We start from the raw sequence: 27,208 nt of genomic DNA, 5'->3' as shown, positions 1-27,208 counted from the left end.
AAAAAAAAAAAAAAAAAAAGACTATAAGAAACTCTAGGCTCCTGTTACAACACTAAGCAATGGTAAACACTGGAGGTGTTTTTGTTTCAAACGCTTTTTAATTTAGTTTTAATGAACGTAGAGTGTTTTCATATTGTGTTTTGAGTGACAGTGTGATAGTTTGAAACACTGTTCTGAGATTGAGCTGCACTCCAATATGAAGCTTCCTCCTTTGATTCATTGTTCCACTTTTTTAAGGTAATAAAGGGGGGAAGGGTTGGGTGTAGGGTTTTTTTCTCTTCCAAAACTTTCACCACGCCGCCAAGCCACATTAGCTGAGGAGATCGAGTTGTTTTCCACGTAGGACAGTCTGCAGGAGAATGCCCTTTCATGTGCGCTTAAATCCTCCAGCTAAGTAGCTTGCATCTTTGTATCGCGTAGTATCGTGGCCTTTCTCTGAAAGATTCGTTTTGTTGGAGAGATGTTGGACTATACGAATGTATAGCCGAGCGTTACATATGCTCTGTTTTATGAGAGCTTGTTCAAAGGAAGTGGACCCTATAGATTGCGCTTGATCCCACACACTAAAGCAGGGGTCTCCAAACTCGGTCCTGGAGGGCCGCTGTCCTGCAGAGTTTAGCTCCAACCCCAATTAAACACACCTGAACCAGCTAATCAGTGTCTTACTAGGACCGTGTAAGACCTTGATTAGCTGGTTCAGGTGTGTTTATTTGCAGTTGGAGCTAAACTCTGCAGGACAGCGGCCCTCCAGGACCGAGTTTGGAGACCCCTGCACTAAAGTATAGACCGGAATGCGTTTATACTTATAATTGGCCATTTACACTACTGCTCTTCATTATAAGAGCACCATGGTGTGTTCAAGGATTTAAGAGAAGAGTAATGGAACAACCAAAGACTGTTAGAAATACTGTTAGTTTATAATGCCAATTAGTCCAGCACCAACATATTCCAAGCACACTACATCACATCACATTAAAGGGATAGTTCACCCAAAATTGTCATTTATTCTTCTTTTATGAGCTGTATACCTTCCTTACTTTTGCAATGCTGTTTTGGACCCCATCAACAACAATGAACATTTTCATTTTTGGGTGGACTATCCCTTTAAAAATGTATCTTTTTTTATTTAGTCACAAAGATCCAGGACCAAAGTGGTTGAAAACGCTGACAAAATAAAACCCGAGAGGCATTCAAATGTTTAGATTTGTTCTAGTGACTCCACATGAATACAAGCTGAAGCATTGATGTATGTTTGTGTGAAGATCAAGGTCACGGTTACAAATTGTTTGAAGATGAATTGTAGAGAATAATCCTAGACTGAAACGGTAGCTAATGTATAGTTTTTTCTTCTTCTTGTGATGGCCTAAACTGTAACACAGCAACCATAACTCTAATTGTAGATGTGAAGGTATGAGAAAATTAATGAGTTATTGACACAAAAAGTTAATATAAAAAAATACTACTAGGATTTTTTTTTTTCCACCAGTAAAAGTTTTTAATGGTATTCCTTTACATGCTGCGTTACTTTTTCAGAAAGTGAAACATGATGACAATCAGGCATTGGAGCAAAGTATGTACACTAGCATTTAAATGTATATTCAGAGATGAATAAATAATGAACTTGAGAGAGCGTTTTATAGGCTCACGTTTATCTGTGAAATATTGTAGGGATTGTAGATTAACATCCTCAGTGCACTGAAGCAACAGATGAGTTTAGCATTCCTACAAACAAAGAAAATGCCTTCATGCGTGAATATCTTTAATGCATACCTGAAAATGAACACATTCTGACTCTCCACAGTTGCTTTGGGACCAGCCACACATGAATTTGTGTTTATATATTTTTTGATAAACCTGCAAAGTATAATGACTTGACTGTTTAGAAAGAGGATACATGCTTTGACCACAAGCCTTATTTTATTGGATGGTGTGAATGGAAAATGCTGTACTGTGAGCAAAATGGCATAATGCATGATTGTCTCAAAAGACTGATCCAGTGTTGAATGGCTTCCAGAAATTACTTCTCTATTTTCTGAATCACATTCCCTGGGCCATCTGAGTATGATCTCCTGTGTGGTAAGGTAACGTGTTTTTTTTTTTTGTGTGTGTTGTGTTGTGTTTTTGATTTTGTTCCTGAATTGGTGCTCACAAACAGTACTGCAATTGCTATATGGAAGGGTACATTGTATTATCACTTTGTCTCCATCTCAGATTGTCACTGCATTAAAACTAATGGATTGCCCATATTCTGCTGATGACTTCTTTTAAGCCTAATAGGTTTCTAATTAATCTTGCACTGCTTTTTTTTTTTTTTTTTTTTTTCATCATTTAGATTGTTTTGAAGGTGGAATAGAAGCATGAACTTTGTGTCCTGGCTGGCATTCTGACATCATCTTGATGTTGCCCCATATCTGAAAGACTTGGACTAATGTGTTAGAATCATCTTCACTCTCCTTTTGGAACTGCTACTGACAGACCTGCATTTTTGTGACATAAAATGGTTCATACTGTTCATACGGTTCTGTTGTTTCTGTTGTCTCTGTCGTTTTTGGTGTTCAACCAATGTCAGAGTTTCCTTTATAACGTGAATTTTTACTGGTGGTAAAATGAACTTTTAAACTGATTTGTTTTCTTGTCTTTTTTCCCCCCAAATACAGTTTTTAAATGACATATTTCGGCTCTTTCATTTCACTCTTTAAGTCGCGTGTGTGTTAGTATGACTTTGCTGGAGTCTCTGGAGAACTATTACGTTATTTTTTTCTTCTTCTGCAGGATGTGTCGTAATCTCATTTTGGTTCATTGGTTCATTTAGTATGTTTCTAGGTAGTATGTGGTAATACGTGTTTACTGAGAAAGTACTTTCAATGAATGTCATAATTTTATAATAACTATACATACTTTATGACATTAGGTTATTTTTGTCTTTTAAGATTATAGATGCTGACGCATTAGTTACATTATGTCAAAACAATTCATATGAATCCAATATCAAAAATGTTTGCGTCCAGAAAAGCAGCTTTTGAGATGCAGCCATCGTCACTGCATATTAGCTTTTTCGCTCTCAGGCGATTAATCCACCCTTTTATCACTTCGGTTTTGTTTTTGCCTTTTCCTCAGACTATAAGCTAAATGGAGAAGCGGGTGCTGTAGGTGTGGTCGTGAAAATATTTGTATAAATAATACAACCACAATGCCGTTTTCCACGAATTGCTCTACGTTTCCAGAATATGATGGCCAATGTGCGCGCGGTCCGCTTTCTCTGCTGTTGGGCGGGGCTGTCGTGATCGCGCATCGTTCCGACCAATCAGAGCTCGAGCTGCGCATGATAACTCAGCTGTGCGGTGAGTCATCTGACAGCTGCTCGGGAATAGACGCACTTGTTGAATCAACTCCCATTCAATCAATCGGGGGGCTCAGGTTGTGCGTTAAGTTATATGAAATCTTTGACGAACCCCTTGTAAATGAAAACACACTAAAGAAACGACTGGACTAGATCAATTGACGATTGTATAACCTCATATCACCGCGAGCTGCGTTGCCAGGTGAGTTTCGTTTTTGGATCAGACTTTTACATACAATATAATGCTACAATAGAGCCTTTGTGCACCTGTCTTCCTTTTCACAAACCGTGTGAATGGTGCTATTGAATCACACATGGGTTTTGTACAGTGTTGTAGTGCACAGACAGCACAGCAATGACGACCAGAATCAGTTCAGCATTGTAGTTCAATGGCTTGATTAGCAGAGCAGAAGAGTCAAAGATCAGTTCTCTTTTATTGTGTGTGTCAGTGGTGTTTCCCGTCATACCCCTAACTAGCTTTCAAATGGCTGTTAACAGAAAAAAATGCTTATTAATAACCCATATCAGAGCACTTTCTTTCTTTCATGCTTTGCTATAGGGGTGAATTCAGGGTGATTGGGACACTTTTTCCAAGTCATCTCAATGGCAAAAAGTGTCCCAATCACCCTGAAATCACCACACACTGCTGTCACTACTAAAATAATTCTATTGTCACAACATCATATACACAAATGTAATGGTGTAGTGAAAATCCTGTGTAACGTTAGTGATAAACTGATATTTTTCTCTATCCAAAATATTTTTTTGATGTTTATGTGTTCCATAACCAAAATGTCCTATGCAGAGGATTTTTCATTATGTTTTTTTCATAACAATTATATATTTATGCTATTAATTTTCTGCTAATCTAAATCTTCGGATTTAATTTAGTTGCTTTGCATTGTTCTATTTATTGGTAGATCCAATACTAAAGATCAGATCTAATGGTATAAATAATAATAATGCACAATATACAATATAACTTGCAGTATGCAGCTCACACAATCCTGCAAAATGTACTTAATGGTAACATTAAAGATTGTGGATTCACATTTAAGTTTTACAGTTTAATAATGTATTCAGTAAAGGAGGTGGCAGCAAGCCGCCCACCTTGTGGTCTGTTTTGTACCAGGCTTGTGTGTGAAAATGTCATACTGCCAAGAAGGGACAATCCCTCGTTACACAGATGACTATACCATTGGAGATATCAAAGCAAGCATTCAGTCTCTATGGTTCTTGACATGTTTGTATTCATCTTGACCCAGTTTGCTGCAAAGCTGGCAGTCATTTTTAGACCACTATCGAGTGGCGCCCTGACATTTAACGCAACTTTTGGCATAGAAAGTTGCACTCAGGGTTGTGCAGGTTTTGTTATTCTTGGGTCACAGGTTGGGTGGGGTGTGTGCCAGCTGTTGCACGGCCAGCTGTAGATGCATCCCTCCTCTTTCTGTGCAACCTCACGTGGTTAATGGTTTAACTAACACGTGGTTAATGGTTTAAAATCCAATGGCTTAGTCACAACATGAAATGCATCTCCGAATGATGCTCAAATCTAACCTGTTGAGTAATAGAAACTGCTGATATGTGTGTGGCTGCAGGTTACTGAGTCTTTTTGTTTGTCTGTTGTGTCAGCAGGACAGGTGTTTTGATGTCTGCACAGCGATTGTCTCTCTGGCCATGTCTACGCACTGCCCTGAGCTGTGGGGTTCTCATGATGGCTGCTCTGCCAGACTTAACCACAGGTTTGAAGATTTCCTTTCAGCATGCCACATCTTCCTCTTCCAGATAACCAGCCACTAACTTCCTTTGAAAGCCGCTTGTGAAGATAGACAAATGATCATTTTAGCAGTCATCACTTATGTCATTTTGTATACACTATTGTTCAAAGGTTTGGGGGTCAGTGCTATTTTTATTTGAAAGAAATTAATACTTGTATTCAGCAAGGATGCATCAGTTGATCAAAACTGACAGTAAATACTTAAATTGTATTTGAATTGTAACTTTTTTGATATTAGAAATATTTGAAAAATGTACCAACAAATATTAAGTAGCACAAATGTTTTCAACAATGATAAGAAAAGTTTCTTGAGCATCAGCATATCAGAATGATTTCTGTAGTATCATGTGACACTGAAGACTGGAGTAATGTGATGCTGATTAAATACAGCTTTACCATCACATACATTATATTTTAAAATATATAAAAATGCTGTCCTGATCATAATGTTGAAAAAAGTCCACCAAAAGTCATGTTGTGCAACCAACATGCAGAAAAAAAAAAAAATAGCCGATTGTATCAGACACATTAAATGGTATAAACGTTTCGGTAACACTTTACAATAGGGTCTCGTTTGTTATCATTAGTTAATGTATTAACTGACGATTACTAACAATGAGCAATACATTTGTAACAATATTTATTTATGTTTGTTCACAGTGCATTAACCAACATGCATACAGGGACTACATGAAAGGGCTGAAATTTACCTTTGTCATTTCTAATTTATTTTTATTTTTCTAATTAAGGCAAGAATTGCTCCCACCCGATCATACCCGAGCATGGAGGTTTCCGCTGTGAACCCTCTCCCTGTCGTGGTTTCCCTCAAAAGAGCATCATTCGCTTCTTCTGTGAGCCCGGCTACGCTCTACCCAAACGCCACCATTGGTCAAAGTGTCAACATGGGGAATGGCATCCGAGAGTGCCCGTCTGTATGCCCCGACCAGGTAAGAGAAAAGAAGAAATGGAGTTGCATTTGGTTGTGCCCCAACTATTGCAATCCAACCTTTTACTGTCTTTCGAAGTAAGAGATGCAAAAAACTGGAAGCAGCGTGTGCTGAGAACTCAAACTCTTTCTTCTTGCATCAGTTATCCGATAGTTCTGCATTCTTAATGAAGGGAATGTGTTGGAGGAAGGCATTACACAAGCAGAACCATTAATAAATGACCTAAATAAACCTCATGATGCTTCATTCTCTGCGCTCACTTCCTTGTCTGAGCCGAAACTTATCAAGAGAGGAAACCAACAGCTTGAGCAGGAAGTTAGCAAAGTCACCAAACTAACCAGACTTTTTCTGTGATGCACGTAAAGCCTTCGGAAAATGTTTGCATCATAGAATCCGAATCAAAGGATGTAAACCTGTCATGCAAACACTTATTCCAAAAAAACATGCTTGGCATCCGGCCTTAATTTGCACGTCAGTATGTTTCCAAGCTGTTCCATGGAAATCTTTAAATGGTTTGCGTGTGTGTGTGTGTTTTTTTTAAAAACAGAGATTAATGCAGAACAAGAAAAAATGGTCAACTCTATCCCAAGTGTGGCTACGACTGCTATTGGAGTGTCCATCTTCCTTCTCACAACAACAGCCTGTTTGGTCATCAAATCCCGTCTACTCTCCTGCCGAACGCATCGGTATGTCATTTCACTAGTCCAAAAATAAATAAATAAAATGTTTAAATTGGAGTTTGGGTTCAGTAAGAATTTTAATTTTTACTCAGCAAACTCAGTTTCCAGCACAGAATAAAACATTTTAAAAGATAATTGCGACTTTTTCTCCCCCTAGGATTGTGAGATATAAAGTCAGAATTGAGTGATGTGAAGTTGCAATCGTGAGTTTCTATCTTGCAATTCTGACTTTATATATCGCAATTGCGTTGCGAGACAGAAAAAAAAAGGCAGAATTGCGAGATATAAACTCACGATTGCAACTTTATATCACTCAATTCTGACTTTATATCTTTTAAACACAATTTCAAAAAAAAATTTCTCAGAATTGAGTGATATAAAGTCAGAATTGAGTGATATAAAGTTGCAGTCGTGACTTTATATCACGCAATTCTGAGAATTTTTTTCGAAATTGTGTTTAAAAAGTCGCAATTACCTTTTGGATTTTTTATTCAGATGTGGAAACCAGCTTCCATATTAAACTGATCAAAAGTGTCAAAAATCCTTTGTAACATTATGTCTTTACTATTTGAAATTAAAGCTGTTCTTTTGACCTTTCTATTCATCACAGAATTCTTAAATGTATCACGGTTTCCACAAAAATATTAAGCAGTTCTTTTTTCAACATTAATAATAATAATAACTAGAATGTACATTTCCTGAAGAAAATGTGAGTGGTGCTTGCCGTGGCAAAAAAATCCTCTCGGATGCTATGTTGTGTGTACTGGATTCTCACCCGAAACAAAAGAGGCCACCCCCAAGTCTGTACGATGTTGTGGAGCTGAGATATGTCCTATTCATGTGTTTGTACGGTTGCTAGGGTACTCTATATGGTTGCTATGGAGTGGCTATATAATTTATGGGGTGACATTTAAAGACTATTTGCCAGTCTGAGTCAAAAGACCCAACCCCCATGCCTCTACGATGTTCTGATGCAGAGATATAGGTCCTTGTAAACGGTTGCTAGGGTACTCTGTTTGGTTGCTATGGAGGGGCTTGGCAGCATCCAATGATGATACTGCTTGTCTGTATGAATGATATAAACCAACCCCCATGTCTCTAGGATGTTCTGAGGCAGAGATATAGGTCTTGGTAAACGGTTGCTAGGGTACTCTGTTTGGTTGCTATGGAGGGGTTTGGCAGCATCCAATGATGATACTGTTTGTCTGTATGAATGATATAAACCAACCCCCATGCCTCTATGATGTTCTGAAGCAGAGATATAGGTCTTGGTATACGGTTGCTAGGGTACTCTGTTTGGTTGCTAGGGGGGCTTGGCAGCATCCAATGATGATACTGCTTGTCAGTATGAATGATATAAACCAACCCCCATGCCTCTATGATGTTCTGAAGCAGAGATATAGGTCTTGGTATACGGTTGCTAGGGTACTCTGTTTGGTTGCTAGGGGGGCTTGGCAGCATCCAATGATGATACTGCTTGTCTGTATGAATGATATAAACCAACCCCCATGTCTCTACGATGTTCCGAAGCAGAGATATAGGTCTTGGTATACGGTTGCTAGGGTACTCTGTTTGGTTGCTAGGGGGGCTTGGCAGCATCCAATGATGATACTGCTTGTCTGTATGAATGATATAAACCAACCCCAATGTCTCTACGATGTTCCGAAGCAGAGATATAGGTCTTGGTATACGGTTGCTAGGGTACTCTGTTTGGTTGCTAGGGGGGCTTGGCAGCATCCAATGATGATACTGCTTGTCTGTATGAATGATATAAACCAACCCCCATGTCTCTATGATGTTCTGAAGCAGAGATATAGGTCTTGGTATATGGTTGCTAGGGTACTCTGTTTGGTTGCTAGGGGGGCTTGGCAGCATCCAATGATGATACTGCTTGTCTGTATGAATGATATAAACCAACCCCCATGTCTCTACAATGTTCTGAAGCAGAGATATAGGTCTTGGTATACGGTTGCTAGGGTACTCGGTTTGGTTGCTAGGGGGGCTTGGCAGCATCCAATGATGATACTGCTTGTCTGTATGAATGATATAAATCAACCCCCATGTCTCTATGATGTTCTGAGGCAGAGATATAGGTCTTGGTAAACGGTTGCTAGGGTACTCTGTTTGGTTGCTATGGAGGGGCTTGGCAGCCTCCAATGATGATACTGCTTGTCTGTATGAATGATATAAACCAACCCCCATGTCTCTATGATGTTCTGAGGCAGAGATATAGGTCTTGGTAAACGGTTGCTAGGGTACTCTGTTTGGTTGCTATGGAGGGGCTTGGCAGCATCCAATGACAATATGTCAAAGGCTGCTTGTCAGTATGAATTATATAAACCAACCCCCATGCCTCTATGATGTTCTGAGGCAGAGATATCGGTCTTGGTTAACGGTTGCTAGGCTGCTTGATAATGGTTGCTAGGGCGTGGCTAGGAAGTGTTGAAGGTGACTTGTGATTGGCTGTTGATGCCCCGAGTCAAACAAACCCACCCTCGTGTTTCTATGACACTTCTATCAAAAGATATCCCTTTGATCTCTTTCAATGGAAGTCTATGGGATCAGTTGCTAGGGAGCTCTAAATGGTTGCTAGGGCGTGGCTTCATAGGTTGACAATCATCGTGAGATAGTGATTGGCTGTCTGAGTAAATTGAGCCCACCCCCTTGTCTCTGAGACACTGTGAGCCAGAGCTATGGTCAATACAAAATCCCTATGCAATTTCCCATTGTAAGAGAAACACATGAGTTTAATGGGACGTCCCTCCCCATTATAAGTCAATGGGGAAATTTGAGGAAATTTGGGAAGCTCTAGCGCCCCAGGGGTACAACTTATACCCCATTGCGATATGTCATCTTACAGGGCCTGCCAGCCTCTTCAAATGTGGTGACACACGAGTTTCTACGAAATCCTCTCTCAGAGTTATGACTCGTTAAAATTCGTCACAATGTTAAGTCAATGGGATTTTTCGGCTACTTTTTCGCCCCTGGGGCGAACATCGTACCCCCGATCCCTTAGAAAAGATATAGCACACCATTCCCGTATAGGCCGGTCGATTTGACGCCTCATTCATGGGTCTGTGACAAAAAATGTGGGAGGAGAAGCGCGCCAAAAAAGTGTCCAGAAGTAAGAATAATAATAAGCCGATCCTGGGTTACATAGTATATATACGCCTTGCTAAACAAGCTCCACGAATATTAATAAGTATGGAGAATAACAATATTGATGCCTTGCTTCGCAAGGCCCACTAATAAGTATGTTTGAGAGTGATGGTGATGCCTTGCTGCGCAAGGCATCACTAAAACCGTTCTGAGGCAAGATAGTAATAGTGATGCCTTGCTTCGCAAGCACCACTAATAATAATAATGCTTCTTGAGCACCAAATCAGCATATTAGAATGATTTCTGACGGATCATGTGACACTGAAGACTAGATTAATGGTTGATGAAAATTCATCTTTGCCATCACAGGAATCAATTGCATTTTAAAATCTATTCAAATAGAAAAAAAAAAACGGTAGTGTAACGTTTAACATGGATGTGTGAAGATTCCGGCTTCCAGTTATTTTGTCTGTACAAAAATAATGTTATGCTGCTTGATATTGCAAACTATTATTTGTTATGACATTATTTTAATTTAATTTGATCACAATCATAAACGCACTGGTTGTTAGCACAAATAGCTATACTGTTTACTGCACTTTGCACTTCTAGTCATTTACCTATAGCAGTTAATGAATGAGAAATCTCGCACATTCAAAGAAAATGGCTTCCTTCCATGTTGCAAAATAAGGTGGATATCAACATCACATTAACAGTTGCGTCTTTCTCAACAGGCGTTCCTCAGACCAGTTGGACCTTGTGGTAGATGGTTTACCTGTATCTCTTCCCACATATGAGGAGGCAATCTACAGCAGTTGGGGCCAGCGACTCCCACCGTTCCGTGGACCCACTCAGCTCCTATTGGCCCAGGATGCATCAGAACACAGTCCATTGACTTCGCTCATACAGTCCGATTCAAATCATACAGCCAATCAGAGCACAGAGACTCTGCCGCCACCTTATGAAGAGGTCCAATCGCGATCCATAAACACTGGGAATGACAGTGATGAACGGGCTTTGCAAAGTGCACTTTCTGATGATAAAAACAACTAATTACTGGACTATATATATAAACTCACCTTTTAGCCTTTTGATTGTTCATTTCCTTGCACAGGAGTCCATGTGACTTTTCTTTCAAACTTTGATTGTGGATTCATCCTTTTGTGGCTTAAAATACCAGTGTAAAACTGGTGCAGATGTTTTGCAATGACCTTATTGGTCAGATATATATCGTGTTTCTAGGTGACCTGCTGCAATATTGATTTATGTGGATGTTTTCACTGGCAAGCTGGAGACGTGGCTCTCATCTCCCCTCCGTGAGGGGAAACCAGGTGTTCAAGGGGACTTTAATCACTGATGAATGACTTTTATTTAATAATGTGGGTATTGCAGCTATATCTGTGAGGATGAGATGCTGTGTAGTTAACTTTTTAGGGGTGATTCCTTAAAGAATATGATTCCTTTGACTGATACCTGACCTCATTCAGTGGTTCTCAGAACATTTGGATTGCTTGAATGACAAAGCCGGACTGAGATAGTGCCTGTTGACTGATTGATTGTTTTATATATGATTTTATTCTGATTCCTTCCACCTGAATAGATCAATCTGTTATTAAATATTGTGTTAAGATTTAGAACAGGGGAACTGACTTGAAGTATGCTTGCTGCATGGATATTGAATGTGTTTGTGCTTATTTTTCATTTTATTATATGTAACATTTACATCTTGTATATAATTCTGCACAAATAGTGTATGTAAAAGTAATAATTATACATTTTTTAAACTTTATGAATAGAATGTTTGCTATTAAAAATTATTTTAAATCTTTTTAGGGTTGTTGAGTGGTGTTTTACACGTATACTTTGCGGTTATCATGGGTTGATCCTCATTAAAATCAACATTTTCAGTGGTATGTGTAAGGGTGTGGCTAATAACAGCGGATTTAACAACTCTAATACGGTGTCAAGCTTGTTAAAAGTTTTTTCAAACAAGTTTGAGCTGACAGATCAATGTTAGATTAGAAACTATGACCCATTAGAGCAGGGGTCTCCAAACTCAGTCCTGGAGGGCCACTGTCCTGCAGAGTTTAGCTCCAACCCCAATTAAACACACCTGAACCAGCTAATCAGTGTCTAACTAGGGCCTTGTAAGACACCGATTAGCTGGTTCAGGTGTGTTTATTTTGGTTGGAGCTAAACTCTGCAGGACAGTGGCCCTCCAGGACCGAGTTTGGAGACCCCTGCATTAGAGGATATCACAAGGAATTTATTTTAAAGAAGCAGAAAAGGAGAGCAAGACACCTACACGCACTTACATTCGACCTAAAAAAAACTGACTGGGCCTTTTTTTATAGTCAGTAGGCTAGATCATGTAATGCTAAACAGGTTTCCTGATTCTGCACTCAAAGTTGGCAAGTAGCTATTAATATAGTAAAACAATCAACGAAAAGTTTTTGGATCATTTATTTCAATCTGCAGCAAACTGAAGTTAAACCTTGCCCAATTGTTTACAGAATATTTTTTGCAATTATTTATTTACTCTCGCTCACCTTGTAGAGCAGTGGTCACCAACCTTTTCAAGCCAAAGATCCCTGACCTCAGCCTTGATGAAAGGCAAGATCTACTTATAGATTTTTCATGGCCGAGTTTTTTTTTAAATTTATTTCAAGAACATCTGTCGTTTTTTTTTTCTTTTTCTTTGCTTAAGCAAATTATTTTGTTGTGTATTTGCTCTATAACTAGCCAAACTAGCCTTAAAAAAATTAGCCATTTGAAATATGAGGCAACCACTGCATTTTAATCACTACCCAAACAAAGATACACACATGTAGAATGAGCAGTGTTTTTTTATTTAAATTAGATTGCATAATTTCAAGACTTTATTCAGCTTTAGCTTTGTGAAATTGATACATAAGACACACCTGCACAAAACAAAAACAGATGGACTGAATAAAAATGCTAATTCACTTTTTGACAGTAGATGGTGCTTATGGAAAAGAAGCATTTCTTTGGGTACCGCTGTAAAATGCCATCAAAACTATTCTGGAGACAGTTTCGTTCAGAGATACATTCATTTAACTAGAGAGTTAAATGAATGTATTTTCATATATAGTTTACAGTTTCGTTTCAGAGAATACATTTTGGGAGCATAAGGAGCGATTTCGTGCCTTGATAATGTGTTTGTACGGCTTTACACAGAGAGGCCGGATAGCTGGCCTGAATGGTTGTAACGTTAGTCAAGTGAAAGCAAAACTCACGTATCTGATATTTCACAGGGGTTTATAATCAGCGTCGTCGATCCCACGCGCACATGGGGCAGTTTGCACAACACTTCACTAACAACTGTGTTACTGAACAAAAAATAAACAGTGAGAGCAACAGAAATATTAAAGCTGCGAGCAGCGATGACGGGCCCAAGCCGGTGGCACCGCCACGCCGGTGGCATCAGCATAACTGTGCACGGCAGGCAATATGCATTTAAACAGGATAATTTTTTTAAATCGCTCGAATATGTCACATTTACCGCAGCAGCTGGTGCCACTATCACCACAAGCCACACCCATGATGTCATTTAAATGTAGATGATTTTTAATGTCATGGGATGAAATAGATCTCTTTCAAATATGTGAAAAGTTATCTTTTCCTGCTCAAAATGTTATAAGTCCAGAAGGCCAGTATTTAATTCAAGGTATTTGTATAGTTCTTTTTTTACTTATTCACAAGTGATAGTTATTTGTGATAGTCTATGATATGAAAGGGGTAAATTATCATCATCAAGAGAGAAAGGCACACACACAAACTCACAGGGTGAGAGAGAGAGACCCCACACACACACACACCCAGGGTGAGCCTGAGAGTGAGGGGGGAGGGGAAGGACTGAGAGAGAGGCAATCTGCACATTGAACAAGATTCACAAGATTTTAACAACAAAAATAAATAAAATCTAAATGGTGGGAGAAAGTTTTTTTTACTTCACTCTCCGAAAACATTATTTTGAATATATTTGAAATCACAGATGTTGGGTGATGAGAATTGTAACTCAAATATAATTTACAAAAACTAGTCCTGTCTGAATAGTGATATGTCAGTGAGATCAGCTCGGGCGCGCACACCGTCTATGGGTGATGTCACGTATTTTGCGAAATGCGCAGTTAGGTGATGTGTCGCCCTCCACACGTTGCGAAACAGACTCCGAAATGGGGAAATGTAAATTTGCGGACTCCTGGTTGGAGTAGGATGAGTTTAAACAATGACCGCAGGGTTTTTCTATGGTTTTTCCTGCATAGCGGCCGCCTCCGTCACATTTCGTGCCACCTCCGTCTGTCGACAAAACTCAAGACAGGCAGACACTTGCTCAGATTAGGCATGTCGTGGTAATTAAATAATCATCAGAAATATATATTGTCACATGATCTTTCAGCAATCATTATTAGTATTTTATGATTTGCTAGTACAAAGTCATCTAAAGCCATTCCATAGCTGAATGTCTTTCCTCCGCTGTAGCTGTCCATCATTCTCCGTTCAGCATTCAAACTGCGCGTCGTGTTTGGTTACAGTCAGTCAGCTGCTCGGTAAAGCTCACTCCAAGATGATATATTCCCGTTATAATACTTGATATGCAGATAAAATAATTTATCTTCCTGGAGTTTATCTAGCAGTTTCTGAACGATGTTGTGCTCGCTACCCGGGTGACAACACAAGGCATCACACGCACAATAACCGGAATTTAAAACTGTGAAGAAACCGACCGATATACATAGTAGACTAGGATTTGTGCGCTCAACGCTCATCGTCTCTTTATGCCGTGAACTTTTTAATGTGCACTCGCGGTGCACTGCGCCCTCTGACTCCATGTTGCTTTAAGCGCATCATTCTGCACCCGGGATGCGCATAAGCACATTGTGCCGCGCTTTCATATATTTTCATAGTTTTGTGCACTTAAAGATGATTAAAAAAAATCTTGTTCTCACGTATCTATCATATATTTGTTGCCCCTTTACAGAGCTGCACGTTACGTTTACAATAAACTATAAATCTTGAAATGTTATATTATTTGTGTAGGCCCATATAATTATTTACATTCATATATAAATTAAATATAAATTGTTTTTTTTATAAATGTATTTAATAAGAACACAAAGTAATTTGTACCTTTTCATTAACATTTTTAGATTTTATAAAATTAGTCCAGAGATGTTTTTTCAAGAATTACTTTTTGTAATTGCAAATTTTTTTAACTATCCACTCACCTAATTTAATATATATTTTTGTTATAGCTTATGATTATATATTTTTATTTTATTGCTCAACAGTAGTTCTCATCGCCGATGAGGTCTTTAAATATTTTGAGAAGGTCTTAAAAAAGTCTTAAAAAGGTATTAAAATTTACTTCAGGATTCCTGCATATACCCTGCATATGCATCATACGTGATATTGGCAAACACAGCACATGACGTTTTTATTTAAAATTAGAAAGTTTTAAATTAGTTAAATTAGATTAGTTAAATTAGAAAGTTGTCCGGCTCGAAGAGAACAATATATGTACGGGGACACATGAAATGTCTACAAATGTATGTCCTCAGAAATCACAGAAGCACACACACACACACACACACACACACACACACACACACACACACACACACACACACACACGCGCGCACACACACACACACAGAGAGAGAGAGAGAGAGAGAGAGAGAAACAAGGTTTTTTTTTATCCTGCTTCAAAACTAAGACACTGCTGCCATCGTGTGTTCATTGAGGGAAGGGCAGCACACATTCCCCTTTTTTGTCCTTATTTAATCCCTCGGCATGGCAACACCGTTTGAGATATCCAAAATCCGTTCGCATTTTAGCATCTTCCGTATCTTTGTTTCATGTTGACCGAGTTTGGTGGAGATTGAATAAATCGCCTACGAGGAGAACGTAAAAACTCAGAGCCTGAATTATACCAATATTCACGTTCAAACCAAAATATCTGACTTCCTGTTGGTCGGAGCTAATGACTGTAAATTAGAAAGTTGTCCGGCTCGATGAGGTCAATATATATACTGAGTTTGGTGATTGTAGATGAAACGAAGCCCTTCACTTTTGTCAAAAGGTGGCGCTAGAGAGCCCCTCATCCCCGCCCGTTTCTGAGGCTTTGCCCATGTGTACTGACTAACATCTCTGATGTGTGTGTTGAGTTTCAAGCAGTTTCAAGCAATTTCAAGCATGCTAAGAGCCTCAGAACAACACTGCTACCTTTTAGTGAGGGGAGGGCAGACAGAGAATAAATATTCAGAAGAAATATATTAAATAAAATAAATATATTGATCTGAAAAATAGTATGATTATTTTAAAGCTATTTGGTTACATTTTAATAAAACATTGTTTTAGTATGTTTTTAAACACACACACATACACGTTGTAATACCAGTGTAATACCCATGTCATTATACAAATTTGTGTCCTCATAAATCACAAACAAGAGAGAGAGAGAGAGAGAGAGAGAGAGAGAGAGAGAGAAACAAGTTTTTTTTATCCTGCTTCAAAACTAATACAATGCTGCCATCTTGTGTTCATTGAGGGGAGAGTAGCAGACACAGAGAATTTCTGTTCCCCTTTTTTGTCCTTATTTAATTCCTTGCCATGGAAACACCATTTGAGATATCCAATATCCGTTCACATTTTAGCATCTTCAGTATCTTTGTTTCATGTTGACCGAGTTTGGTGGAGATTGAATAAATCGCCTACGAGGAGAACGTAAAAACTCAGACCCCGATTTAACCAAAAGTTCACCTTCAAACCAAAATATCTGACTTCCTGTTGGTCGGAGCTAATGACTGTAAATTAGAAAGTTGTCCGGCTCGATGAGGTCAATATATATTCTGAGTTTGGTGATTGTAGATGAAACGAAGCCCTTCACTTTTGTCAAAAGGTGGCGCTAGAGAGCCCCTCATCCCCGCCCGTTTCTGAGGCTTTGCCCATGTGTACTGACTAACATCTCTGATGTGTGTGTTGAGTTTCAAGCAGTTTCAAGCAATTTCAAGCATGCTAAGAGCCTCAGAACAGCCAAAAGATTATTAAACTTTGACACGTTGCCATGGCAACAGTATTTGAAATTTCAGGAATCCATTTCATACGTCTCTATCTGTCATGTTTTCACATTATACTGATGAAGTTTGAAATAAATCGGGTGAAAAAAATATGGTGATTCAAAGCATTTTTGAAAGTGACACACTTCCTGCTGCCAGTTGGTGGCGCTATAACTTTGACTCACAAAAGTCATATCCATGTGATCGGCCTCTTACAACGAACACACAGCTGAAGTTTCATCCAAACCAGTCAATGTTTGCACAAGTTAAAACACACTTCCTGTTTCCCTTTTCTCGCCATAAATTCGTTGCATCGCCACGGCCAGACTTTTCGAGATATCAAAAATCCGCTCGCAATTTAGCATCCTGGATATGTTCACTTAATGCTGACCGAGTTTGGCAATGATCGAAACAATGGCCTCGGAGGAGTATATTAAATTCCAGAGCATGCGTTTTCCGAACAACCCATAATAGCTCACTTCCTGTAGGGCTGACGCATAACTTAGAGCACGAAAGTTGTTCGGCCCGATGAGATCTAAATGTGTACCAAGTTTCAAACATGTACGTGCAAGTGTGTTTGATATATGGACCAAGTTTTCAGACCCCACTTTAGGGGGCGCTGTCGAGCCCCCCTGCCACGCCCGGGTACCAGCTTCAGCCCGGCTCTGATGGCCGCGCATTCCGACGCCTGTGCGAAGTTTCAAGAGTTTTCGAGCATGTTAAGTGCCCCAAAAGTACCCGAGAAGTCGAAAAAAAAAATAAAAAAAAAAAAAAAAACAAAGAATAATCTGAGGAAGAACAATAGGGCTCTGCGCCCTTTCAGGGCTTGGGCCCTAATTACACGCATACATGCGAGGTTCACAGCACGCGCTCCATCCACGGCGCGGACTGCCTTCTGCATCTCGATCGACGGGTTGGCGACCACTGTGAGACTGCCCTGTCCCCATCTTGAGGTAAAACGCAGTACTGCACACACACGCTGCCGGGAAACCACGGGAGTTTCAGGTTTAATATTAAACACTGACTTGTTTTGTGTTTAATATTAATCTCCATATTAGAGATTATTGGAACATAGTGTCTGCTCTTTGCTACATAAGCAAAATAATACAACAATCTTTTGTGCATTAACCACACGATTTACCGTGCATCCGGAAAGTCACAGAGCTTCACTTTTTCCACATTTTGTTGTTACAGCCTTAGCTATTCCAAAATTGATTCAATTCATATTTTTTCCTCAATTCTACAAACAATACCCCATAATGATAACGTGAAAAGTTTGTATTAAATCTTTGCAAATTTATTAAAAAAATTTAAAAACGAAAAAAATCTCATTTAAGTATTCACAGCCTTTGCCATGACACTCAAAATTGAGCTCAGGTGCATCCTGTTTCCACTGATCATCCTTGAGATGTTTCTACAACTTGATTGGAGTCCACCTGTGGTTAATTCAGTTGATTTGACATGATTTGGAAAGGCACACACATCTATAAGGTCCCACAGTTAACAGTGCAACACAAACCAAGTCCAAGGAATTGTCTGTAGACCTCCGAGACAGGTTTGTATCAAGGTACGGTTCTGGGGAAGGGTAAAGAAAAATGTCTGCAGCATTGAAGATCCTAATGAGCACAGTGGCCTCCATCATCTATGAATGGAAGAAGTTTGGAACCACCAGGACTCTTTCTAGCTTGTCGCCCGGCCAAACTGAGCAATCGGGGGAGAAGGGCCTTATGGTGATAATACACAGAGCAACTTTTTGAGCAATGTTGCCGTCAACGGGCAACCAGATAAGACACAGGGCCCGTGACCGATCTAAAGTATCCAGATAGAAATTTGTTGCCCATTCCCAATGGGAAAGTGGCCAAGTGATATTGCTCAAAAAAATTGCCCCATGAATCATCACCTTTAGGGTGACCAAGAACCTGATGGTCACTCTGACAGAGCTCCAGCATTTCTCTGTGGAGAGAGGAGAACCTTCCAGAAGAACAACCATCTCTGCAGCACTTCAGCAATCAGGCCTGTATGGTAGAGTGGCCAGACGGAAGCCACTCCTCAGTAAAAGGCCGTCCAGAGTTTGCCAAAAGGCACCTGAAGGACTCTCAAACCACAAGAAACAAAATTCTCTGGTCTGATGAAACAAAGATTGAACTCTTTGGCCTGAATAGCAATCGTAATGTCTGGAGAAAACCAGGCACCACTCATCACCTGGCCAATACCATCCAGGCTAAAGTGAAGCATGGTGGTGGCAGCATCATACTGTGGGGATGTTTTTCAGCAGCAGGAACAGGAAGACTAGTCAGGATTGAGGGGAAAGATGAATGCAGCAATGTACAAAGACATCCTTGATGAAAACCTGCTCCAGAGGGCTCTGCCTCAGACTGGGGCAAAGGTTCATCTTCCAACAGGACAACAACCCCTAAGCACACAGCCAAGATAACAAATGCTATGCGACAACTCTGTGACTGTCCCTGAGTGGCCCAGCCAGGGGCCAGACTTGAACCTGATTGAACATCTCTGGAGAGATCTGAAAATGGCTGTGAACTGATGCTCCCCATCCAACCTGAGGGAGCTTGAGAGGTCCTGCAAAGAAGAATGGGAGAAACTGCCCCAAAATAGGTCATACATCATACTCAAAAAGACTTGAGGCTGTAATTGGTGCCAATGGTGCCTCAAAGTATCGAGAAAAGGCTGTAAATACTTATAAACATGTGATTATTTATTTATATATATATATTATATATATTAATTATATATAAATATAATACCTATGTTTTTCTCAAAATTAGTTGCCCCATTAACCATGTTTTCAGAAAAAAATAATAATAATAATAATAAAAAAAAAAAAAAAATAAATAAAAAAAAAAAAATATATATATATATATATATATATATATATATATATATATATATATATATATATATATATATATATATATATATATATATATATATATATATATATATATATATATATATATATATATATATATATATATATATATATATATATATATATATATATATGGCAGCATTTGTGCTTTGGAAGAAACTGGACTGAACGGCATGGTGACTGGAACACCATTATTCTTCAGAAATGTCGCCATCTACTGACAAATCAAAAATCAGGGGCTGCTGAGAATGGGCAGTTCATAACAAATTACTATATTATACTAATTCTATTAACTAAAGTCTGTTTTAGCTACTCTTGATTACAGTATTGGGGCATAATTATATATATATTAAAAAAAGAAGACATTTGGACATGTGTAATTGAATGTTTAGACTAATTACCCTCCTGTGTTTTGTGCGTAAAACACTCTGAATTACATGTTACGTTGATACATGTTGAGTGATAAGAGGGTTATTCGTAACCCTCTCTGTTAGCGGTCACTGTATTCGCTGAGAATTGTTTATTCTTCAAGTAAGTGACGGCATTGTTTCAGCAACATGTCGCATTAAGTCAGGTGGGTGTGACAGGAAGGTGTCCCTCATGAGAGCTGTTGAGAAGAAAAGGAGTAAGATTTTACAAATTAACTTGATCTTCAACAGGACTATTTAAATGAATGTCCCATACCTGCTGTATTGCACAATGCCCGCGCTCTGCCCAGTAATGGGTCCCTATCGGTCAAAAGCTGACTTCTAAACCCTTCAAACCAACTGACACCCAGACAAACGTAAAATCTCATACTTACTGCAGAAGGTGGAGAGTTGGTGGGCCTGTCGAATATTGGAGAAAGGAGCTGGCGGCATTCTGGGATCCTGTTGGGACTACACTGAAAAAATCCAACTTATGTTTTGTATGACAAATTCAGCTTTTAAAGTTTATTCAACTATTTAACATGAAAAAAGTTTGTACAACTAATTAACCTTAAGTTGAGACAACTCAAAAATTTTCTGCAGCTGGTTGCCTTATACTTTTAAGTTTTCTCAACTTTTTTTTTTACAGTGTAGGTGGACGGCAGAAGGACAACTCCACACCCTCTGTGATTAATATAAAGCAATATTAGGATCACAACCAAACTGATTCTAGAGGACCAATCACAAACGCTCCTGTTCTGTAGGAAAGCGTGATTGCGAGCACCTGTTAGGGAAATGATAGTGTCTCCAGAGTGAGGTGCCAGCTGCAGTAACTCCTCTGGGTTATCCTTCATCTGGAGGAAGAGCTTTGCAGAGTTGATCTCCTCCATGTCAGAGTTATCCTCCTTTTCTTCATCATCATCTTCCTCTTCCTCCTCCTCCAGCACATTTAGCCTCTCAGCTTTGGGCTTTGGTTTCTCACAGGTCTGTTCCAATGATAACACAACATCTGCCTCTTCCACGCCACTGCCAGAAAGAGATAAAATAATTACTCCTCCTTTCACACCTGGGTTATAAAATAAATGAAATAAAATAAAATAAACAACGGAAATAAAATGAAATATACAAAATAACTTAACCTAATATAACATAGCCTGTTAATGGTCACTTTTTTGTGCGTTTACGTATTGCTTTTTTAGAAATCATCATAAATTAGATATCATTCGAAAGCTTAAAGGGGTCATGAACTGACTTCTTTTATTTTTTTATACTGTTATCTGGGGTCAACTTATGGCGTTTATGTGGTTTTTACATTCAAAAACATCATAATGAATAAGTAATAGGCTATTTTCTCCCTTGGTTTTGAGGCTCTCTGAGAAACACTAGTATTTGATGGGCGTGCCGAACTGAAGACTTGGAAGTAAACGCCCACGACTAGGATTGGATAATATTTGGATATTTAATGAGCTTCAGCTACCGTCTGTCCCAGGAATCGTTTAGGGCTAGAGCAATCCTACCAGCTCTATGAGTCGGTGGGCGGGGCTACTGAATTGCACGTGCTTATTATTCTGTAGAGGCGGTGTTTCGTCGCACGATGACGTAAAGGTGAAGCACAAGATCGTTTTCAGGGTCTGATGTCTATAAAAGCTTTTCTTTGACTAACAAGAAAGTTTTCAGCTCTGAAACTTACAGGATATTCTTATATTTGCCATGACCTCTTATATATCAAAAGCTCAAGGGAAAGTTGATTTCTCAATTCATCACCCCTTTAAACTCTGAAAATTTGTCCTGTGAAAACCCTTTTTGAAATTAGACATTGCGTTCGCAGGCTTTCAGATTTGTAACAACTAGCTTAGACATATGGCTTTGCGTTTCAAAAAATTTTAGGGTACACGACAACAAAGTACTAAAAACGGAAACGTTTTTCCCTTTTGCTTTTTTCGCATACAGACGACAACAAATGTCAAAATGATCCTTACATATGCATACTTAATACACATTTTGTATGTCTAATACACATTTAATGCACATTAAATGTGTCTTATGCATGTATTACACATTATGCATGCCAGGCCAGTAGTTGGCGATGTCACACTTTGTAAAGAAAAACTACATACCAATAGACTGAACACATAATATGCATGACTTCACATTTTGTAGTTGTTAAAAACTTGCTCTTTGAATCTCGTTTTCAAAAGTTAGTTTACATTTTCAGGCCCCCAAAATGTTGTTGTCGTGTAAATGGCTCCGTGCGTACGATAACTCTGTCTGACGCACCCACCGCTAGTCTAGCTCAGCACAAAGACTGGAGGTAAACGTGTCCAGCTAGCCTACTGCTCAATAAGTGACAAAATAACGCCAACATTTTTCCATTTACATGCTGTGATGTGTATCCGCTTGTTAAAGCGTGACGTAAGGAACGCCGTTTTCTGGGTCCAAGCTTCAACTCGTTTCACTTGAGAATGCCATCGACGGCCGCTTATGAGCACTATTTATTCATATTAAACATTAAACATTTTGAATACTTACAGTCAACACAACACTCTCTGTGCTCACAGCGTCAAAGACATTAAGATTTTAACGGTTTATAAAAGATTAATCACTGTCTGGCCATCTGGAATTTTGGCATGGAGATAAAGGTTATGATTATAATTTTTTTTGCAGTATTACACCACATTGTGTGTGTATATAAGCACTGTTTGTTGTTTTTCTTGTGGTATGAGATAGAGCATTTGGACTCGGAAGCGCTGCCGCGTGACGTCAGACTTGAAAAGTTGCAATTTTCTAGACCGATATGGCTAGGAACTATACTCTCATTCCTGCGTAATGATCAAGGAACTTTGCTGCCGTACCATGGGTGCAGCGGCGCAGTGATATTACACAGCGCCTTTAAGACGGTTGTAATAGCCTATGTTATTAGTTCACGCCAAAATTAAAAATTCCTGATAATTTACTCACCCCAATGAGCCAAGATGTTCATGTCTTTCTTGGACCTTCAGCATTTTGCTTGCAATTGAAAATATGATGAAAAATCCTGGAATGTTTTCTTTAAAAAAACGTAATATCTTTTCGACTGGGGTGAGTAAATTTTTATTTTGGGGTGAACTAATCCTTTAAGACGGTTTTAACAATTAATATTTTATCTTCCTCATCTGAATTTGAATGAGCAGACAACTGCAATAGTAAGGCACAGACATTTCGCAATAAGAGTCAATGTGTATTTCGTGCTTGTTTATAATTAAGTCACGCATTATATAAAAGTTTTTGGTTACACAAACTGTATTTAATTTAATTCCCATTTAATGCATAGTCAGGAGAAAAGACTAAGAACAGTATTATTTACTAACACTTTATACAATCCTAACACCTGATCATATATTCTGCCATATAAACGGTATAAAATATTAAAATAATTAGAGCGTTTACTTTCATCAAACAACTCTGTTGGTATAATAATGATAATAATAATAATTATTATAATTATTATAATTGTTACATTTGATTTATTGCCACATTTTAATATGTGAATTATATTATCAGAAACTAAATATTTAGCGTTGTCCGTATTTTATTTGTGCTTAAATGGATAAAACAGAGCTGCAGTCTCAGGCTGCTGTAAATTTTACCGGCCACGAGATGGCTATTTCTCCATCCCTAGAAGGAAGCAGTAGCGGCGCCTGGCCTTAAAGGGATAGTTCACCCAAAAATGAAAATGCTGTCATCATTTACTCACCCTCAAGTTCTTCCAAACCTGTATGATTTTCTTTGTTCTGCTGAACACAAAAGAAGATATTTAGAAGATTGACCACCATAGTATTTTTTCCTCCTACTATGGTAGTCAATGGTTGCTCTATCTGCTTGGTTACAAACATTCTTCTAAATTTCTTCTTATGTGTTCAGCAGAACAAAGAAACTCATACAGGTTTGGAACAACTTGAGGGTGAGTAAATTATGACAGAATTTTAATTTTTGGGTGAACTATCCCTTTAAATTTAGGTAGGGCGGATTCTGGGTCTTGGCGCTAGTTGATGATAATCATTTTGTAAGCTTTATATTCTAATAGCTAAACATCAAACATACTTTTGACAGAATTCTAATGTCCTTGCATTATTCAACCTGAGGATGCCGCTCTAGTGATGATTGACATACTTTATTATTAGGCTACACACAACAAATGCATAGAATTGGATCTTAGAAATTGGCTTGAAGTAGTTATTGCGAGAATTTCCGTATGTTAGAATATTACAAGTTGTGTAGGAATTCTATTGAGGAAAACACTGTAATGCTGGGAACAATTAAAGCTAAAACGGCTTGCCCAACGCTGCAGTTCCATTTTTCACCACAAGTGTACATTGGAAATTTGTGGGGAGTTTGTAGAGCCAGGGAGGGCTGCCCGCCACACTAATATCATAAAAACATCCCTGCCGAATCCATGCACTACGTGTTAATGTATCCTGCTCTAGAAAAAAAAAAAAAACCCTCAAAAATATTTGTTGCAGAACGCTGAACACATTTATAATTTATTCTTAATTCAGTGTAGCTATATAGAGGTCTATTTTTGGATGAATATTTAAAGGGTGGGTCTCGTACAGACGAAAATTAAAAGGATCAATCATAAATTAAAGCTGCGAGCAGCGATGACGGGCCCAAGCCGGTGGCACCGCCACCCCGGTGGCATCAGTTTAACTGTGCACGGCAGGCAATAGGCATTTAAAATGGGAAAACATAAAAGGACTATGTCAAAGTCATCTGAATTCACCACATTAACTGCAGCAGTTGGTGCTGCTATGACCACAACAGCCACATCTATGAGATCAATTAAATTTAAATGAATTTCATGTCAGATTATGTCAAAGGTCAAATTGGAATGAGTTCAGAATACCATTCGAATGCTGATGTTGTTTTATTCTAACACTTCTCTTCATGTGTTTTTGAGCTACCTTAGCTACCGTTTGTGCACCAATCTTATGCACCATAAAACATGCTTTCATTTCAATATGGGTGGTCCAATACATTTTTTTTAATAAAAAATTTATAAATGGAGCCAAATCACAGAAACTGCAAAGATGATTCTAATATCAGTGTCAGGTAAGAGTAAGATGCGTGTCTACATTTTATGGAAGTTTATTATAAATAGCCACTTTTATAAAATCATGTGAAATTTATGTTTTAATACATTTATATTATATCAGTAAATAATTAATTTAAAGACATGTGCATCATACGTGATCTTGGCAAACACATCACATGACGTTTTTATTTCAAGTGATAGTTATTTGCGATAGCCTATATGAAAGGGTTAAATTATGATCAAGAGAGAAAGTCACACACACACACACACACACACAATGATAGAGTGAGAGTGAGGGGGAGGGGGAGGACTGAGAGAAAGGCACACACACAAACTCACAGGGTGAGAGAGAGACCCCCCCCCCCACACACACACACACACACACACACAGATAGAGAGGGGGAAGGGGAAAGACAGGCAGATGGCATTCCATAGACTTAATGGTTTGTATACTGTACAAACTGTACATTCTATCCCCCTACACTACCCCTAAGCCTACATATCGTACACACACACCATAGCTGTCAACCCTCCCGTTTTTTCCGGGTTTCTCACGTATTTTAGCTCTTTTCCCGCTGTCTTCCTGTTTTAGTATTTTCCCGTAAAATATTCCATATTTTTACGTTCTGATTGTGTTAACTCAGAACACGCAACTATCTGGTTTAGTGCCAGAAGACGCGAATGAGAAGTCGCGCGCACTGTGAGAAAATTTTCCGTGCACTCATCCGAGAGCGCGCACACGTCTCTCAGCGCGCAAATATTGAGTTCTCTTTCAAGTCTTGCTCTTGAATGGACAAACTCACGCAAAAATTATGTCAACATATTGATGAGTATTCTAGCAGACATAGTCTGTATATGGCTTAAGTAAGCTTTATACAGTCCAGAAAAGACGACGCATATCCGAGGTCTTAAAGGGGCAGTAGCCTTTACTGCTGTCTGTTTAATGTCAAACAAAAGACAAGGGCATCACTCACTGCTCTTGATTGAATAACTTTTGTAAGTTTAATAGGATTAATCTTTAATTTATACAGTCATATATGCAATGTTATTTTACATTTGATCAATTTCTGTACCTGAAAACTAATGTTAGACGTACCTGAAAAACCTGAAAAGCATAGTTTATTTTATTAGTATCTTTGCTCAATAGTATTTATTTTTACTCTATGAAATTTAGGCCTATTCTTTATTTACTTTAGTATTTACTCTATGAAACATTAATGACGTTACATTACAGTATAACTGAAAGCTCCCAATTTCAACATTTATTAGGCTTTAAAAAACAACTTTTAATTTAAGTGAACTTAAAAAAATCTTTACATAAACCCAAAATAATAAATGTTATATTTACCCATGGCCTTCCCTGTTATACAGAAATGTAATAGTTATCAAACCTTCCTTAACTGCATAAATAATAAATTAAATATAGATGAATCATCATTAAAGCTACAATTTTCTCTGTTCCCGTTGTTCTTTGATGAACATTAATGACAGGCATCATCAGTGCTCCTGTCACTTTAAGAACAACCGCGGATCTCACGCGCGGTCCCGCGCATCTCATTTCCTCACAACTCTTTAAAGTTCATTTAAGACGTTATTTAACTAATTTAAGACTCTAATATGAGAATACTCAAAATCCTCTGTGTTATTGGTTGTTCAAGAGCAAAAGAGAACTTGATGTGAGCAGGAAACTAACGCGAGTCTATCTATGCATCGAGTGTGTGTGTGTGTGTGTGTGTGTGTGTGTCAGTGTCCCTTGATTAGCTGACATGAGACGCATCCACACAGACAGGACACTGACACACACACATACACACACACACACACAGACAGGACACACACACACACACACACACACACACACAGACAGGACACTGACACACACACACACACACACACACACACACACACACACACACACAGA

General features: G+C 38.7%; 1 protein-coding gene across 1 annotated transcript; it reads left to right on the top strand.

The window, feature by feature from the left end:
• The first annotated feature begins 3,343 nt into the window (after nucleotides 1-3,343).
• On the top strand, nucleotides 3,344-11,671 carry LOC307130937 (sushi domain-containing protein 6). The gene is made up of 5 exons (XM_079824268.1): nucleotides 3,344-3,542; nucleotides 4,976-5,082; nucleotides 5,867-6,064; nucleotides 6,612-6,750; nucleotides 10,578-11,671. Exons 2-5 carry the CDS (start codon nucleotides 4,989-4,991, stop codon nucleotides 10,894-10,896), a joined length of 750 nt encoding a protein of 249 aa, XP_079680394.1. The 5' UTR covers nucleotides 3,344-3,542; nucleotides 4,976-4,988; the 3' UTR covers nucleotides 10,897-11,671.
• The last annotated feature ends 15,537 nt before the right edge of the window (nucleotides 11,672-27,208 follow it).

The sequence above is a fragment of the Gobio gobio genome (genome assembly GCF_949357685.1).
Source record: "Gobio gobio genome assembly, chromosome: 8".
NCBI classification, from domain to species: Eukaryota; Metazoa; Chordata; class Actinopteri; order Cypriniformes; family Gobionidae; genus Gobio; species Gobio gobio.
This window is presented reverse-complemented; position numbering and strand designations above follow the sequence as displayed.